The sequence below is a fragment of the Notothenia rossii genome (assembly GCF_949606895.1).
Source record: "Notothenia rossii genome assembly, chromosome: 5".
NCBI classification, from domain to species: domain Eukaryota; kingdom Metazoa; phylum Chordata; class Actinopteri; order Perciformes; family Nototheniidae; genus Notothenia; species Notothenia rossii.
The window spans coordinates 33,840,922-33,859,986 of NC_136903.1; the positions used below are offsets into that span (position 1 = coordinate 33,840,922).

Below are 19,065 nucleotides of genomic sequence, written 5' to 3' on the forward strand. Positions count from 1 at the left end.
ATAAGAGTATTACAAACTTGAAAAATATACCTCTAAGGTACATTTAGAACAGATAAAAAATGTGCGATTAATTGCGATTAACTATTTTAATCGACTGACAGCCCTAATTTAATTATATAAATACTATTAGTATGTTATAGAAGATATAGCTCTTTAAACTGTTTTATAAATATAATGAGTAAATAAACTTGTCTGTGGGAAACACATGATACTTACATTTTGTTTGGCTTGATAATCTAGAAAAGAAAAAGCTTTAAACAAACTACATCATGGTCACATGACTTCACATCACCATTTTATGTTGTAACAAAATATGAAAATCCCGTAATCTTGTATTAACGGCAGACACTATTTTAATAATTTAGCCAAAAACATGTGGATGTGGTTTAATGCTAACTTATTTGTGAGGTGTACGACTCATTCCTGCACCACTCTATTGGGAATGTTGACCTTTTAGAACTACATGTGTAACTTTGCTCTTCTTGTTGAACTTTTTTTCTTTTAGTGCATTAAGTTTAGGGTTGTATTGGAAGTTACTGAAGTGACTAGTGTACAGCACACATGATGAATTTGACAAAGGTACAGAGAAAATAGAATCTCTTGGAACACCGCATAAAACCGATTTAATATCTATTGTTGTGGGAAAAATATAAGCATATGTGAGATTTATTTGATCTGTTCCATTCTGCAGAGCGCTCCTTCCCGACACACCGCTCTCTGATGGGGGACAGCCCAGAGGCCATCGAAGGTCAGGCTAAACTCTTCCGGGTCCTCATCGCTTACGCCAAATACAACTCACAGGTCGGATACAGCCAAGGTACTGATCATGCTTTCACTGCATTCATTTATATAACACACGTGGGATTCTAAAGCTCCTTTCACACATCCAATGCAATCCTGAAATGATTGACACATTATCCAGAGGAGCTGAATGTGAGAAGACATTTAGTTTTTGACAATATTTAGAGATCAAATTAGAAAACTGCTTGAGTATTTTCTTGTCTTTCTTTGCTTCCCAGAAAATAATATTTAGGTGTGTTTTAGTTATGTTGTTGCCCTGTTCTAAACGCCATGAGGGATTATTGTCATTTGAGTTTAATTATGTTTCCCTACTCTTTAATGACAATATCTGCAGTTCTTACATTTACCACTAGATGAAAGCAGAGGACTTTTAATATAGAGTTGCTACATGATGCTCTTCTCCGGTACCCTCAGGATCATAGTGAAATAATCTTTTTTTACAAACTATTAACACTTAAAAAATAAACAAATAACATAATAATAATAATAAATATATGTATTTTATTTTTATTTTAATCATTTATTTTTTAAATAATCTATATTTGAATACCTTGGGGAATTGTTTTTGTTTTATTAATATCGATATTGGATTACTAAAATTCCCATGTCTTAAAAATATAGGTCTAAGATCAGAAACGTGTACTAAGTTTTTCCCACGAGGGATACAGTCTGATATCCTCAATATACTTAATATATATCCGCAAAGAAAATTCCATATTTCTATTCTATTGTGATCTCGTCTTGCGGGGGCAAAAACTAAAACTGATTTTCCCTTCTCTTGATCAACATTCAATTGATGGTTAACGGTGTCCCCTCTCCCGTCAGACTGTGCCTCTGCATTACATTGTGTCCTGCCCTGCTGCTTCTATAGTGATTAGGGCTGCACGATATTGGAAAAAACTGACATTGCAATTTTTTTCCCCCTGCGATATGGAAACATACAGGAATTGAAGAAAAGACAGTTTTTTTCCCCGCAAACCATCCTTTCTTGAACTTTAATGCTATACAATTGGTCACGGACTTCTGGATCTTAAGTTATCTGAGCAATAAGCTGAGCTAGCTCGGTTAGCAGTGCCGAACTGCCCTGGAGAAATATTACATGTCACTTGTTAGACGCTTTTATCCAAAGCGACTTACATACTCAATACTGTGTACAATCCCCACAGGAGCAATTTGGGGTGAAGTGTCTCAGGGACACAACGACATAATGGCTGCAGCGGGGTTTGAACCTGTGACCCGTGATCCGAACACTTACGGACAACTCACTACGCCACACGCCTCTCACATGAAACTACTTTATTCAGTGTTTTTACCTTTAATCACCAGGGCCCAGGAGTTCAAAACTTTTAATCTCAATCAGATCCGATCAGATTTTGAAATCCCATTTTTTGTGATCCAGGATCAGACAAGTCGGCCAAATGTTGTCCCTGGAGTTCAAAGCAATTCAGGATAGGATCACCCTGATCCAGATTACGATTTTTCAAGATGACTAGATCCTAAATATCAGTGCTTTAATCCTACCGATCGCCATCTAGTGGATATGAAAAATAATATAAGGAAGACAAGAGACCACATTGCAGAGACATCTATAATGTCTAATTATATTTTTTTATTTGAAAGGTGATGACAAATGATGGACTTTTTTTTTGTTGAAGATATTTTTACTTACATTTTTGATTGACAATCTTTGCTGTTACACTTTTATGAGCATCAACATTTATGTCATCAACATTTGGTTGAAAAAAAAATAGGCCACCACAAACGTGAGCAAAAATGGGAAAAATAAAATGTATTTCCCATGAAGGCTAAAAAGTGTGTATTATTTCAGTTAACAAACGTTGCCATCTTCTTTAAATTGAAACATATTTTAAAATAAATTGTACAGTACATTTTGCTCTGGTAATCCACTGGAAATCCACCCCTCTGGTGGGATCTCTGGTGGGTTTTTTAACTCCCCAAAATCCAAATCTGATTTGATCAGATAGGGATTCAAAGTTTTGAACTCCTGGGCCCAGGTCCGTTTGCTTTGGAGATTTGATTGTGATCAGTGATTTGCTGTGCATGCAGAGCCTGCATGTCACTCACTCAAGTACCCCTGACATGAGGGCGCAAGTTTTCCTTTTGTAGCAAGCAGCAAAATAATTGTAACATGACGTGTTTGATTTAATTTACCTACTTAATAACACGTCCTAAAAAAAAATAAAAAAAATAAAAAAGATCGCACATCCTGCGATGTGAATATCGCGATTATCATCACGACACGATCTATCGTGCAGCCCTAATAGTGATGAATCCGAATAGAGATGCAGTAATTATGATGAGGGTTCATATGCACAAAGTGTACCAACGTTATGCTCTGCCATCATGCTCCTAGTGATTTTATTTTCTCAGCAGGTTCATAAAACAAGTTTGGTCATATCACCTTCAATGGTGTGTGTGTGTGTGTGTGTGTGTGTGTGTGTCAGGGATGTCCTACATAGCTGCTGTGCTGCTGATGCAGTTGGGGGAGGAGGAGGCGGCGTTCTGGGCTATGACAGCATTGTTGGAGAAACCCAAATATCTGCCCCAGCTGTTCGACCTCAGCCTTACCAAGTAAGAATGAGCTTAGTGTATAGTAAATACAATTATACTTACAAATAAAAGCAATGACTTTAACTTCATTAGAAAAAGTGCTACATAGTTCTGGATAGAATATATTTTTAATTAACGAAATCGGTTGATATTTGAAAGTTTGTTACATTTTTGTTTTACTCTTTTAGTGATATATAAAGTATATCTAATTTTTATTCCATTTCTTATTTAAATACTACTAAAAAAAATGTGGCAATGTTTTATTTGGTGCTTTGCTGTTAAACACATCTGAGCACCATTCCCAAAAATGGCTCACAGGCTGAGTGCTGCAATATGTATCCAATCAGTGACGAGAAATAGCACTAACTTCACTCTGCATGGGGTTCATTAGGAAGGTCCCAATATTAATCCCTTGTACTAATTCAGACTTGACAAAGAACATCTTAATGGTGTCATTGGTGTGGTTATATGTAAATGGGATAATGTATATAGTTCCACAAACACTTTCTGATTTTGCATTTTAAGAAGAAGCAAAGCATAGAGAACACATTTTTCCACCAAGACAGACATATTTAACATCAGGTAGATTGATACTGTAATATTGGTAACAAAAATAAATAATGAAGTCGGAGAGTTCATGACGTGATAAGTAAAGGAGCTTTTCAAACTCTCTGTATGCAGCTGTATGCAGCATTTACTGTAAGAATCACACACATTTATTCATTAGTGTATACTTTTTCGGTGACCATGCTTTGCCGATTCTGGCTGCTGTGTTAATTAACAGTAGTTACATAATCTTCAAAATGAACCACAACCATGTGTGCTTGCACGCATTTGCGCTTCACAGGTGCGCTCCAGTACTTCTACAAATAACACCCCTTCTAAACTGTAATATTTTGTCTAATCAGGGTCCAGCATCAGGTGAAGGTTTTCGACCAGTTTCTGAAACACAGGAAGCCGAAGCTCTCTCAGCACATGGTGAGTGCTTTTCATTTTTCATTACTGTTCAGATTTTCAATCACAGGGTTTCATACGCAGCCTAAAATACTTTGTTTTTGTGTAGAATGACCCTTTTAACATGGTGTGGAAAAAGTGAAAGAAAATGTCTGTTTGTACTGAACATTTGAGAATTGACTAAGAGGGAAAATGTTTCTGAAAAACCACAATAACAAGAAAAGTCTTGAAATGTGTGTTTGTGTTTCAATCCATAAATGGCTAAGTGATGAGTAGTTAATCTGCGAGAGAGAGGCCACTGTAATGTATCCGTCAGCAGCTGGGCCTCTTTGTCACACACTGAGTTCAGCTGTAGGCTCGTCATGTTCACTTAGTCTTTGAAATGTCCTCCCTCCGTCCCTATCATTATTTAACTATTTTTACGTAATGCATTTAGGACAATTCACAGCTGACACTTATTGATAAAGAGATGTTTTCCCTTAAACAAAAACATTTCCTGAAGGGATGCATAAAACAGAGGTTGAAAAAATGAAAATGCATCAAAAATATGGGCAGAATAAATCTGAAAAGCCAATTTGTGAAAGTAATAAACATGCTTAGTATAACTTAAAGGCGACCTATTATGCAAAATGCACTTGATGTCTTATACAAAAATATGTGTCCCGGTGTGTCAGGGAACTCACAAAGTGTCAGAAAACAAAACCCTCTCTCTTTTCCTCTATGCCAATATCTAAAAAAAAAAAAGGGGGTGCTAACAAGCAGATACAGAATCTTTGCTCCTATTACGTCATTGGCGGCATCCGGCCGACGTGACACGTCCCAACCTATCGTCGGAACTGTGTGTCTGTGTATTCAGCAGGATGTCTGCTGGAGGCACTTAAGAGTATGTATATATATATATATATATATATATATATATATATATATATATATATATATATATATATATATATTAGGGATGCACCGAATATTCGAAAATTATCGGCCGAAAATGGTTAAAAAGGCCGTTTCGGCTTTTGGCCGAAAGGGTTTTAGCACTGAAAAAATATCACCGAATGTCAGGGAACAGGGTTACGTTGGTAAGCTAACGTGTTGTTGTGATGACGTAATCAAAACGCGGCGACAAGCACGGCACGCTACCATGCTCGCGGCTGGCTCACAGCCAACATGTCTGGCGCTTGGAGATATTTCAAAATATCAGAGAAAGAGGCGCGGATTGGGATTTGTAAAACGTGTTCAGCTGACATTTCTCGAGGGGGTGTAACTGCAAAGACTTTCACCACTTCGGGATTACTCCACCACTTGAAATCAAAACACCCGGACAAATATGCGGAGTAAGATCAAATCACAAGCACTGACAGCGAGAGACTGTTCAGCGCTGCCTCTCATGTGCTTGATGAGAAGAGGAACAGACTTATGGCTGATAAAGCAGAGAAGCTAATGTTCATTAAAAAGAACCTCCCACTTTTCCTTAATAAGTAGACAAGGCTGGCTTATCATAAGCTTATCTAGTTCTACATGTCTACTCTATACCCACTTTCCTGAACAATTTTCATTGTGAGTTATAATTCACCATCTCAGGTTATCATTAGGGGGAAATGACAGCAGCACAGTGTTCAATATATTGTACTTTCGGTATCTAAATGATACAATGTTGTTTACATTGCTCATGAGGAAAGACCACCTTATTTGCAGATTCTTGAAATTGTAATTTAATTTGTAATTGATTGTGGATTTTGTATCCAGTTTTCACTTTATGTATCTTTATACAATGTCTACTACTTTGCTTATGAGGACAGACAGCCTTATTTACAGATTCTTGAAATTCAATTGTAATTTCATTTGTAAATAGTTACATTCATGTGGATGTATCCAGTTTGCACATTTGTATGCATGCACTTATACTGTAGGTGCATTTGTTGTTGTTGAAGGCCTGGCTGTTAGTCTTTATTTACACTATTTTGTTGTAGGCCTTCTGGCCTAGATGTTTATGTAGTTTTAAAGCACCTTGGCTTTGTTCTGAATGCACTTTGTTGTAGTTATCCTACAAAGAAAAGAAAATTCACTTGACTTGGAATTAATGTACTGTATGCATTCAAAAGTGCTGAATAAATGTTTTATGGACCCATAATAGTGATTATTATTTAAGTTAAGTTTTGCCATAATCATGTCTTTTTCCATAATCAGGCAGCTGAACAACATTGGTAAAAAATGAACACATTATATATATATATATATATTTCTATTAATCATTTTCGGCCTTTCGGCATTCGGTTTTCGGCCAACGGTTTCCTATTTTTGGTATCGGTTTCGGCCAAGAATTTCCCATTCGGTGCACCCCTAATATATATAATGGCACTGTTCTAGCGGTAAACACTTAAGAAAGAACAGGTCAAGCTATGTGCTGTATCAGAAACAATATGCAGCGTGTTTTGGGAGTAATATGCTCTGTGTTTACATTAGCAAGCATGCTAACACTCAGAGCTAACCATGGAGCTAACGCTGTAGGCTACTTGAGAGAATATGTGTAACGTAATGTCCTTGTGGTAAACCAGTGTGCGAAAAAGCACACGTCCGATCGTCCGGGACGTGTTATTTACAATATCGGACAAGTACACCTTTCCATTGACTTGTCCGATGGACAAGTTACTTTTTTCTCCCATATTTATTGATAAATTCAGCTTACAAAACGCAGAACTCAGTGTGAGCAGAACGATGACCCCCCCCCCCCCCCCCAGTCACGAGAAAGCCTCTGCTAAAAGGCCATGTTCAGTTATCTCACCAATGGCTGGTCCATCTAAAAAGGCCAAGAGTGACATCGCCCTGATACCCAAAGCCAAATATGAGGTCAAGAGGAAAAGAACATTTATTGTGTCTTAGAAAACCCAGTTTCCGTGGGTAAGATGTGTCAGGGCTCGACATTAAGGGCTGCCCGATTGCCCGGGGCAATCTAGTATTTAGCTCGGGCCATGAAGCCTCACCTGCTGGTTGCCCGATCGGGCAATCTATTATACCAGTATCATGCAGCTCGCGGATCCAGTAATGAGTGACCCGACAATAAAACTATCTCTATTGGGCTCAGGGCCATCTGTAAATTAGCTTAGATGGCCCACATGCACTGTGTGTTGACGACATCATGTTCTGTGAGGTCTGCAGAGAATATCCGTCCATTGCTGACCAGAACAGTAAACTGTACGAGGCAGGGCTCGACATTATAAATGGCCCGCTGGCCCGGAAGCACTATTTAGACACCCCGGGCCAGCATAACGTACTTTCCACTTGCCCGCTCGGGCCACTAAAAATATTGCTTTAAAAATGTTTTCCTCTGGTATTGGTATTTTGACTAGCAATTTCGTTAAATTGTTTCGTTTATCAACGCTACAACATAGCGTTCCGTGAGTCGGTTGTCGTGAGCAGGCTCCCGTGAGCGTGCTCCTTCACGACAGACTATCGTGCCACCTAACCATTCGCCAAAAATGTTTTTAATGAGCCCGGCGTGTTCCAATCACAATCTTCTGGGACGGACCAGGAGATGGGAAGCCGATGACATCAGGGCAACCGCACAGCTCATTTACATAAGACACATTCCAGGACCGGGGAGGCGGCGGCCGTAACACTAGAAATGAGATTTTCCTTCTTGAAGGATACCCCTTTCAGTGATTTCCCTGTTCTTGACCCCAGGAACGTTCCAAGATCAGACGCACAACTAGCTACATATGGTGATGTTCAGGTTATGAACATGGTGACCCACTTTGAGTTCTTTCTCAGTGAGGAGGAGGTAACCAACATCCCTAGACAGTGACCAGCTCTCAAGGCCAGACTGAAGTACAGGCAGAGGCAGCCCCCCAAGGAGGTCATAAGTGACCTTCTCACTGAGAACCACCCAGATGTGAAGGACGTTCTGGTGTACATTATGCTCACCCTTTCTCGCTCCTCTGCTGCTGTGGAGTGTGGATTTTCCCTCATGATTCTCATAAAATCATCCAGAAAATCCCGGATGACCAATTAAACTCTGGGGCCACTCATGAGGGTCAGCTACATCACCACCACAGTGGCAGAGTTTGACCCAGAGCCAGCCATCCAGAAATGGAAAACCTCTGCTAAGACCAAGAAGTATGTCAAAGCTGCCCCAAAGCCTGCTGCAGTGAACAGCAACTTACCTGTGCCTGCTGCTCCACAGCCAGCTCGGGAGACAGCTGCAGTGAACAACCACCCTGAGCCTCAATCCATACATTTCTGCTACTAGCAGGTCTACTAGTCCCACAGAGGAGAAAACATTATACTGTTAGTACTTAGTTGTTTTATCTTATTTTATATCTGATATTCATTTGATGTGCCTTGATGGTAGAAGTTGAGAAACCTGACACTGTGCTAGGACTACTACTAGTCTAGTGTATAATTATTGCCAAATATGAACACATAAACAATAAAATGTTACCTACAGTAACCCAGATTCTTGTATTCTTTATGTTAATATTTAATAATATTTAAGTATTGTCTAAAAACGTTTCTTACACTGTAAACCCTGAGAGAAAGGTCCATACTGTTTCAGAGATAAAGCTTGAAATGGTTGTGAGCATAATATGGCATTTAATCACCACAGCGTTTAGCTGAGCTTCTCCCGGGAGAAATCTCTCTAGCAGGGGAAACCTGCGTGACGCTACAAAGGGGCGTGGCTAGCAGCAGATGTTCGATTCAAAGCAGAATCAGCCTGTTCGCAACAGGGCTGCAAAAGAGGGGTATGAGCAGTATGAGGCATGGCTACAATGGGTGAACTGTTTTGTATTTTAAGCAAAAAACTTCATTGACATGTTTTGTATAGGTATGGCCCTATAATATATTTTTCAAATATAGCATAATAGGTCCACTTTAAAGTAAAATTAAGAGAACGCTCTCCACAGACCAATGTGGTTGTTTGCTATTACATATTGCAACGACAGGACTTGCAAGTATTGAAAGTCTCTTTGGATAAAAAACACAGCTAGATTGAATGTTATATAATAGAAGATGTAGAGCAGTGCTTCAAGATGAAGAATATGTAAATATATTGAACTGAAGAATGTCGATGAAATTGATTTTTATTATTTACTCAATTTTTTTTATGATAAGCTACAAACATTGTTTAAAATGTTCTTCTCAGAATAAGATTGCATCAAAATTAAGGCTTGAGCTTTTTTTGATATTATGATTTTTGGGTCTTCCCTTTCCTGTAGTGTTATACAGGTTTCTGTGCATGTGAATGGTCTGCAAAGGCTGAAATCCCTGTGTTCCCTGCAGAGGGAGTGTCTCTCCACTGCCTGAAATGCTAACCAATCAGAGCAGACTGGTTTCAGACAGAGGTGGAAAGAGGTGCTGCAGCACAAGCTGTGGAGAAACTAAATGCTAAACTATGGTGAAATTATGCGGTCAGACATCAGAATGCAATGAAAATAAAAATTGAAGATTTTTATGTAGACCTTTTTATTTGTCACACACAGCACAGGACACATTTCAACCTCTGCATTTAACCCATCCTAGTACTAGGAGCAGTGGGCAGCTATCACACAGCGCCCTGGGAAAATCAAAAAGTAAATCGGCGTGTAAGAATCGTCATTGTGAGAATGTTTATGTCAGTGTTTCACTCAAAGCACTGCTGTGCCAAAGCAAAGCCACGCCACTAGCATTAGCTGTGTAGGGTCTCAGTGTACTTCATCAGAAGTGCATGTTGGATGTCCGAACAGCTTCAGACAATACCCCTTAGTCTCCTTAAAGTATGATTTATCTCAATTACAATTATACAAATATATGGCCTTCTCCTGAGTATTCTTCTTAGTTGCAGCCGCTCTGTTCAAAATGTCTAATCTAAGCACGTTTTCACTTTGATTCATCGATTTGTGTCTTTGAAGAGGTTGCTATACTTTGCCAACGACTCAGCAAGCCTGAGAGGAAAGCTGCCCTTTCGGAGCACGCACTCACTCACTCATTCACTCACTCACTCACACTCATACACACACCATAGGGGCTTATTGTTGGCACAATAGTTTGCGGCCCTTATAGAAAGAGGCTATTACAGATCGGTGGTCAGCATTTCTTTTGGAATAGAGCCGTTCAGTAGAGTTAAGGCAAACTAGCTATAAACAGACTTTTGTAATTGGGCTGTACTACCAGACCTGAGCAAACACACTGACTGCAATTTAGACACAAAGGACCCATATTATTATAATCTTACTTTGAAGGTCCACAACGAGCTGTTTAAATAACACACCAGAAATTAATCTGTTGGAAAAATTAAGACATTCTTTAAACTGACATTTTTACATTAGTTTTTTTTAATTAAACTTATTTAAATGTTTTCTGACCAGTGTAAATATACACTCATGGTATAAGAAAACAAAGTGAGTTGAGGGAAGAAAGCGTAGCTTACACAAAAGTAGGTTAAACAATTATGTTTTTGGTCGAAGACCTCAAAGTGTAGGGCGAAATAACTACGAACAACGTATAAAATATTCAAGAAGTAATACCTAAATTCTTCTAAAATGTTTATGTTCAGCGACTAAAAATAATAATATTGTATCAGAAAAAAAAAAAATACATTACAGCAATTTTCTATAATTATTTTCATATATTCTCCAAAAACCATGCAAGTCTGTGTTTTGATTCTAAAAATACATATTATTCATTAACTACTACAACTATAAAGGTCAATTGGTCATTTACTTGAGTTTGTGTAATCTGTAAAATATTAAACACTATGCAATAGATATATCTTGGAAGGCTTTTCCAGTTAGAAAGTCAGTGAAGGAGTTCAGTAGTTGACAGCCAATTGCAGACATATTTCTGTCTGTCTAGAATACATGTTTGCGCTTGCGAAATGAACCCCCCTTGCTCCTTCCTCCCCTCGCCCCTTCCTCCCCTCCCTCCTTCCCTGCAGGAGTCAGTGGGAGTCCTGTCAGTCCACTTTGTGATGCCCTGGTTCCTCACACTCTTCACTTCCCTGCCCTGTTGGGACTCTGTGCTGGCTGTCTGGGACCTCATCATTCTGCATGGTGCGTACACACACATGCACAAGCACACTCATAAAACACACTGACATTTGTGTAGATTATTTTTTCCCATTTATATAGTGCCAAGTCAGGAAAACGATTGATTAAATACAGTTTTTAAGGACAAAAAAATACATAACTCTTTAATTTGAGCGTTATTCAGTTTTCTCCATTAGCGTGATGATCAGACGATGTGTTATGGTTTGATACCTCACATACTGTACCTAATTGTCTTTCATCCCCTTTATCAAATGTAAATCGCTTTATTGGCACGACTATAATTACATACAATATTGCCAAGGCATTGTACAAATAATGGCAATTACAACCTCCACATATATATATATATATATATATATGGAGAATATACATGTTTTTATACATTCTTAACAAAAGCTGATGTTTGACATGTTTTAAAACTTTTTTAAACATGAACAAACTAAAAGGTTCCCCAACTCCTAGTGCCACTTTCTTAACCCCTTAAAGTGACCAAACAAGAAATGTTACAGGGGAATTGCTGATTATTGTGCAGGATATAACTGATGATATATGCGTATAATATATAAATAAAAAGAAAAGAAAAGGTATGCAAGATATGTGAGGCCTGGTGTACAGTAGATGGAGGGTTTCAATCCGATTCCCTCATGTTGGGCCACACAGAGACAAACTGTCCTGCGAGACTGCAGCTTATACATTTTGCTCCTGTTTTGCATTAACAAAGCAATAAATATGTACACTAATTTTAGTTTTCCGTCTCTTTCCTCAGGTCTGTCAGCTGTGTTCCGTACTGCTCTCACCATCATGGAGCTCCTGGAGCCTCGCCTGATGGAGCTGAATGATGAGGGAGCAGTGTTACCCCTGCTGCTGAGAGTTCCTGTTGATGTGTAAGTAATGTCAGGTTCAACAAGTTTCAATTACCGCCTGGTCTGTTGGAATCAGTTTGACCTTGTTCGTTCTGAAATTCGTATTCTTAATCTGGCTTGACACGCAAAACAGACTTACTGATGATATTCTGCACAAATACACACATTTTAATTAAGCAAGCTAAAGGTGGTTACATCCCTAGCATTAGTCCATATTGCCAAACAGGCGACACACTGTTTCACACAACGTACTTGTCATTAAATCGGTAAAATTATGATAAAAATGCGATATACATTTTATACCTGCATTACTGCTAGTTTGTTACACTTTCATTATTATATCTGTGTCACTTACTTTATACATATTTTCATAGCTTTTGATCACATGAAAATACAGAAACACAAGCAAATCACTGCAACATACAGTAGGGCAAAAAAGTATTTAGTCAGCCACCAATTGTGCAAGTTCTCCGATTTAAAAAGATGAGAGGCCTGTAATTTTCATCCTAGGTATACCTCATCTATGAGAGACAAAATGAGAAAAAAAAAATCCAGGAAATCACATTTTCTGATTTTTAAAGACTTTATCTGCAAATTATGATGGAAAATAAGTATTTGGTCAATAAAAAAAGTTAATCTCAATACTTTGTTATATACCCTTTGTTGGCAATGACAGAGGTCAAATGTTTTCTGTAAGTCTTCACAAGGTTTTCACACACTGTTGCTGGTATTTTGGCCCATTCCTCCATGCAGATCTCCTCTCGAGCAGTGATGTTTTGGGGCTGTTGCTGGGCAACACGGACTTTCAACTCCCTCCAAAGATTTTCTATGGGGTTGAGATCTGGAGACTGGCTAGGCCACTCCAGGACCTTGAAATGCTTCTTACGAAGCCACTCCTTCGTTGCCCGGGCAGTGTGTTTGGGATCATTGTCATGCTGAAAGACCCAGCCACGTTTCATCTTCAATGCCCTTGCTGATGGAAGGAGGTTGTCACTCAAAATCTCACAATACATAGCCCCATTCATTCTTTCCTTTACACGGATCAGTCGTCCTGGTCCCTTTGCAGAAAAACAGCCCCAAAGCATGATGTTTCCACCCCCATGTTTCACAGTAGGTATGGTGTTCTTTGGATGCAACTCAGCATTCTTTCTCCTCCAAACACGTCTAGTTGAGTTTTTACCAAAAAGTTCTATTTTGGTTTCATCTGACCATATGACATTCTCCCAATCCTCTTCTGGATCATCTAAATGCTCTCTAGCAAACTTCAGACGGGCCTGGACATGTACTGGCTTAAGCAGGGCGACACGTCTGGCACTGCAGGATTTGAGTTCCTGGCGGCGTAGTGTGTTACTGATGGTAGCCTTTGTTACTTTGGTCCCAGCTCTCTGCAGGTCATTGACTAGGTCCCCCGTGTGATTCTGGGATTTTTTGCTCACCGTTCTTGTGATCATTTTGACCCCATGGGGTGAGATCTTGCGTGGAGCCCCAGATCAAGGGAGATTATCAGTGTATAATTGCTCCCACAGTTGATTTCTTCACACCAAGCTGCTTACCTATTGCAGATTCAGTCTTCCCAGCCTGGTGCAGGTCTACAAATGTGTTTCTGGTGTCCTTTGACAGCTCTTTGGTCTTGGCCATAGTGGAGTTTGGAGTGTGACTGTTTGAGGTTGTGGACAGGTGTCTTTTATACTGATAACGATGTGATTTTCTGGATTTTTTTTTCTCATTTTGTCTCTCATAGTTGAGGTATACCTAGGATGAAAATTACAGGCCTCTCATCTTTTTAAGTGGGAGAACTTGCACAATTGGTGGCTGACTTAATACTTTTTTGCCCCACTTTATGTGACTATCCATAATCCACATTTTGTTTTGGACATGTTCCGTGTGACTAGTAGCCATGAATATCATCCCAGACCACCTTCAATAATGTGATCAAGTCAGTGGGCCTTCTAAAGAATGTGCAGCACAGTTCTCAGAGCCCAATTTCTGGACTCAGTCCTTAAAAAAAACCCAGGCAGCTCATGAATATCAATCAGCTCATCAGGACGGGACATATTTTGACACCAAGCATTCCAGGAAAAGCAGAGTGTCGTTGTTTTGCTCTGGTTGTCTTTGTACATGTTTGGATTAAACATCCTTTATGCTAAATTAGTTGCTTCAATGGCAGCCCATGCTGCATTCAGTGGGACCCCTCCCTGTCTATTTGTTGAATATAAATGTCACATGCCGACGGACATGTTTTGTTGACATGGAGCCGTCGTTATGGCAACTCAGCAGGGTCACTGGGTTTTGTATACAGCCAGTGTGTGTGTGTGACCGACTGGTGCACACTTATCCAGTTTATCATATTTGTTTTTAATAGATAAGCTGCCTTAACTGCTTACATTTCACCCTCACGGTCCGACTGTTTGGACCTGAGTTTGTTTACCTTGGACAAAGATCTGTCCAGCAGACTCTGGGTAAATGGAGGCTTTACATTTCCATAAACGTAGCTGTGTCCCAGGCAGTGATAAAGCACTTTATCATGAGTCGGCTGGGGGGAGTAGGCGTGCTAGGTACGTACCAATGTCTCGCAAAGTGGATTATGAAGGGCAAATCTTTAGGATTATGAAGGGGAACAGCTAAACAACCGTTTACCATTTGATTTAAAGGGGCCCTATTTTGCTCATTTTCAAATGTAATATCAGTATGTAGTGTCTCTACTGTCACATGTCTCTGTTATTTAATGTTCAAAAAGCTCTTTACTTTTCTCATACTGTGCTGCAGCACCTCTTTTCACCCTCTGCCTGAAACCAGAGCCCAGTCTGCTCTGATTGGTTAGCTGGTCGGCTCTGTTGTGATGGCTAAGGGCCTAAGCGGTTGACCAATCACGTACAATGTGTTGGAGCACTTGCCAATAGAAACACGAGTATTACATAGGGATGTCACTATGTTGTAGAAGTAAACAAAGGAGTCCAATTGAAGTTTTTGGCTGTGGGGTTCTGTGTGGGAGAGAAACTCCCTCTGGAGGAAACTTTGGGATTTGAGCCTTTTGCAGACCATTTACATGCACAAAAAAGTAAAACCCTAAAAAGCATACAGTTGCAATCGAAATTATTCAAACCCGATTGCACATTTATTGGCAAAAATCACAATTTCTCTGCTGTATGCAATAAACAAATTACACATGAACTGTTAATTATGAAAATAATATTACAAGTGTTTTTTATCCAAATTCAACACAAAATTCTACTTTTTAATGACTACTGAAGTCTCAAAATAGTTCAACCCCCTTTTTCAAGAACACATGTTGCAACTAATCAAGGGCTTCATTAGTTCAGCTGTGCTTGATATAGAACACATTAGGGGTGTAATGGTTCATAGAATTCACTGTTCGGTATGTACCGCGGTTTGGGGGTCACGGTTCGGTACGGGTTCGGTACAACAAGAAAAAGCAAAAAAAAGTCCCAAATGCATAATTCCAGGTTTGTTTTTTATTTATTTTGAACAGTGGTGCAAGTTTCAGTACAAAAATAATAATTAACTTTATTACACAGTTAAAAATAAACCACAAACAGTACCCCACACACTCAGATGGCCGTATTATCTATAATGGCTGATGTCAAACAAAAAAGTTCAATAAGCTGTAAAACTAAAAAGAATGTCTTGAAAATATTACAAACATAAATAATAAGTGTTTGCAGGGCGCATTGCCGTTGAAATATATATGCCAATAGCTTCCGTTATTTATTTTGGTCTCTCGGCTTTCATGTCTATTGGCTTCTTGAAAACAGCGGGGATAAGCTGTTTTTATTGTAGTCCACAGGGAACCCGAAATGTTCCCACACAGCTGATTTAAAAGAAGCAGGTGGTTCTTCTAGCTCCTGTCTGTTATCTGAAATCACCATACTAACTTTTATTCTTCTTGTATTTTGTTCGTTTTGTTGTGTTTTCTTCTTATTCTTCATTTGTTGTACAAGGGCGGCAGGCAAAAAAGCTTTTAGGCACAATACCGCCCCCTGGATTATATATAGTGTAATGGATACTGCCCTGAGTGACAGACTTTTTTCCCTTCATAAAAAAGGCGTATTCGTCGTGTGACGGCATGTGCCGAACCGTGATACGGATTCCGCTACACCCCTAGAACACATACATACCTGGACTGGCTAGGGGTTTGTTGAGTGAGGTTTAATTGCATTTTAGGAAAAGTCCAATTTAATTGTCTAAAAATGTTGACTCCGAAACAAACACCACTACTGACCCAAAAGCACCTGAAATGGATGGATGTATTCAGTCAAGTTTCAGGAAATCTTAGGAAAAAATGTTAGCCGTCTATGAGGAAGCTGAAGCTTGGGCGTCATTGGACCTTCCAACAGGACAATGATCCCAAGCATTACTCAAAGTCCACTAAGGCTTGTTTTCAGAAGAAGAAATGGAAGATTTTAGAATGACCGTCAGTCGCCTGACTTGAACCCAATACAAAATCTCTGATGGGATTTGAAGAAGGCAGTTGCCAGACGCACACCCACAAATATTATTGAACTGGATTGCTAATGCAATGGGGGTTTAATAATGTTGATTGCAACTGTAATAGGACCCCTTTAATGATTCATCAGCAACAGTTCTAGCCAGCTTTTATACTGTAACAGCACAGAAGGGTTTCTACATGTTTCTGTGCTATAAGGAAAGAACCAGACATTTTTATGAATGTGTGAACCTCTGCTGTTTGTGCATGCATCAAGGGCAGCATTGACAGTCCCATTCTGTTCTAGCTCTGGTGTTTAGTGGGCAGCCTGCCACAACGTCACATTGAGAAGTCCTTTTTTTCGCCTGCTTGGCATCATTATGAAAGCCTTTTCAGAAGTCAACACTAAGTGGTCCGATTGTCTCCCAAGGCAGAATCCCCTTACACTGGGAAGATACTCTGGAAGAAATAGAGCAAGTGTAGAAAAAAAAAGAGAAGGGACGATGAATGCAGGGACAGAAGTGGAAGTGGATAGAGAGAAGATACACTAATTAGCGAAAAGTTGGGGGAGAAGTGAAGAAGAGAATAGCAAGGTGAGATCTTTTGCATTTTCTTTTAAGGATCTCAGCTTTTCTACTCTCTGTGAATGGTATAAATACAAGTCATCCATCCATATAGCCCATTCTCATTAATGGTTGGTTGAGAGGCTCATCCATCTATTTGTCTACACTTGGCTGTCAGTCAGCTGTCACCTTAGTCACAGGTGGCAATAATGACTACGTCACTAGACACAAAATAGCTCCACACTCTATGGATGGAATTATTCCGTTTCTGTTTGATGGTATTTATCTTTTTCCCTAAAAATGTTGTTGGACTCCAGGCACGTGCACAGATAGACCCCAAAGGGGGCTTGAGCACCTGTCCTTTGGCCTACTATAAAAGAAGGCCCCTTTTTATAATCTTAGTTTTTTTTAAGCACACACCCAGTTCACAAAGGGTTAATAACACAAACGTTCCAAGCTATTCGTTATACAGAGTTTTTAACACAGAAGTGCTTTAACCAATCAGAATGCAGATCCTCCAGTACCGGAGGTGGGCTAGTCAAACGCGAGGTGACAGTGAAGGGAGAGATCTGCTGCTGAATAACTCAATATAATATTGTCATTACAGGGACGGCCCGTCCACACAGCGGCGTGCGTTGAAGCTTGCCGGCGGGCGTGTCTGAAACTTGACCAACAACCAATCACATGAATCTCCCGCCCCTGACACACAAGCAGCGGTTTGATTGGCTAGAGCTTGTACTGGCATATGATTCGATTGGCTGACGCTTCTGCCGAGGCTTCAAAAGTTGAACATTGCTCAACTTTTGCAGCGAGCCACGCCAGCAAAGCTCCGCTTCGCTTCCCACAATGCAGTTCGGCAAAAAGTGACGTCACCCCATTCAAAGTGAATGGTGAAGCTTTCAACGCACGCCACTGTGTGGATGGGCCGTAACAGTAACTTTATTCTAAGGTTGTAGATGTGTGTGTGTGAGAAGGCCTGCTCACAGAAGAACTCCCAAATTGGTGAATCGTGGTAAAGAAATTAATAAGAGAAAGTTCATCTGTCTGCAGCACAGAGCTTCTGTCAGCCAGAGGGTTATGTAAAAGTTGAGATAGTTATCATGTGAGGAGAATTGACTAAAATACATTTAATTTCTTTGCATTTAATTGTAAAAAACTGTCACGAAGCAGTGTTTGAACCAACATTAGTCATGGATTTGTTTTAAATATTCCTTTAACACTGTAACAAAAAAATAGGCATTCCAGGCATATTTTTAACAAATATCGCCAATGTGCCCTTTTCTGCATTTGAGCCCCATTTCCTCTCATCCTCTGCACCTGCCTGTTGTCATAAACATGTGTTTGACTGATTAACTCGGCTGAAGATCAGACCATATTCTAAGATACTTTTTTATTTTAAATGATTCATTAACTTTGTCTTGCCTCTGTAAATATTATTATACATTCAAAAAAGGAAGAAGATAAAAACAACATTTTAATTTAACTATACACTGGGTTTTTAACTAACACTGTTCATATTTATCCATGAGTTCCCGTACAACATCCACTCCCCCTCACCACTGACTTATTTCCCTGTCTTTCAGCACCTATGTGTCATTGTCCCTCCTTCAGTGTCCATATCTCCTGTTCCCAGTCCCGCTCCTCCTTTATACCTCCTCCCACTCACTCCCTATACACACAGTTTTTCCTAATGCCCTCCACCAGTCCTATCTTTTCTCTTTTTTTTACCCCCCTCCTTTGCACTAGTCAATTCCCATAAACCGCCATGGGCCGTGCCTGCTCCCCGATGTTCTCATTTACTTTTTTTGCCTGCTCTCCTTCTATATGCCTTCTTTTCATTCATTCAT

At 39.6% G+C, this 19,065-nt stretch overlaps 1 protein-coding gene across 2 annotated transcripts in view; it reads left to right on the forward strand.

Moving 5' to 3' along the window:
- LOC307038543 (uncharacterized protein) overlaps nucleotides 1-19,065 on the forward strand; it is a 176,274-nt gene that overhangs the window by 5,769 nt on the left and 151,440 nt on the right. For both annotated transcript variants that reach the window (XM_079680027.1, XM_079680028.1), the window contains exons 5-9: nucleotides 692-817; nucleotides 3,267-3,393; nucleotides 4,281-4,350; nucleotides 11,237-11,351; nucleotides 12,115-12,232. In XM_079680027.1, coding sequence (XP_079536153.1) covers nucleotides 692-817; nucleotides 3,267-3,393; nucleotides 4,281-4,350; nucleotides 11,237-11,351; nucleotides 12,115-12,232 — 556 coding nt within the window. The remainder of the gene's footprint in view (nucleotides 1-691; nucleotides 818-3,266; nucleotides 3,394-4,280; nucleotides 4,351-11,236; nucleotides 11,352-12,114; nucleotides 12,233-19,065) is intronic.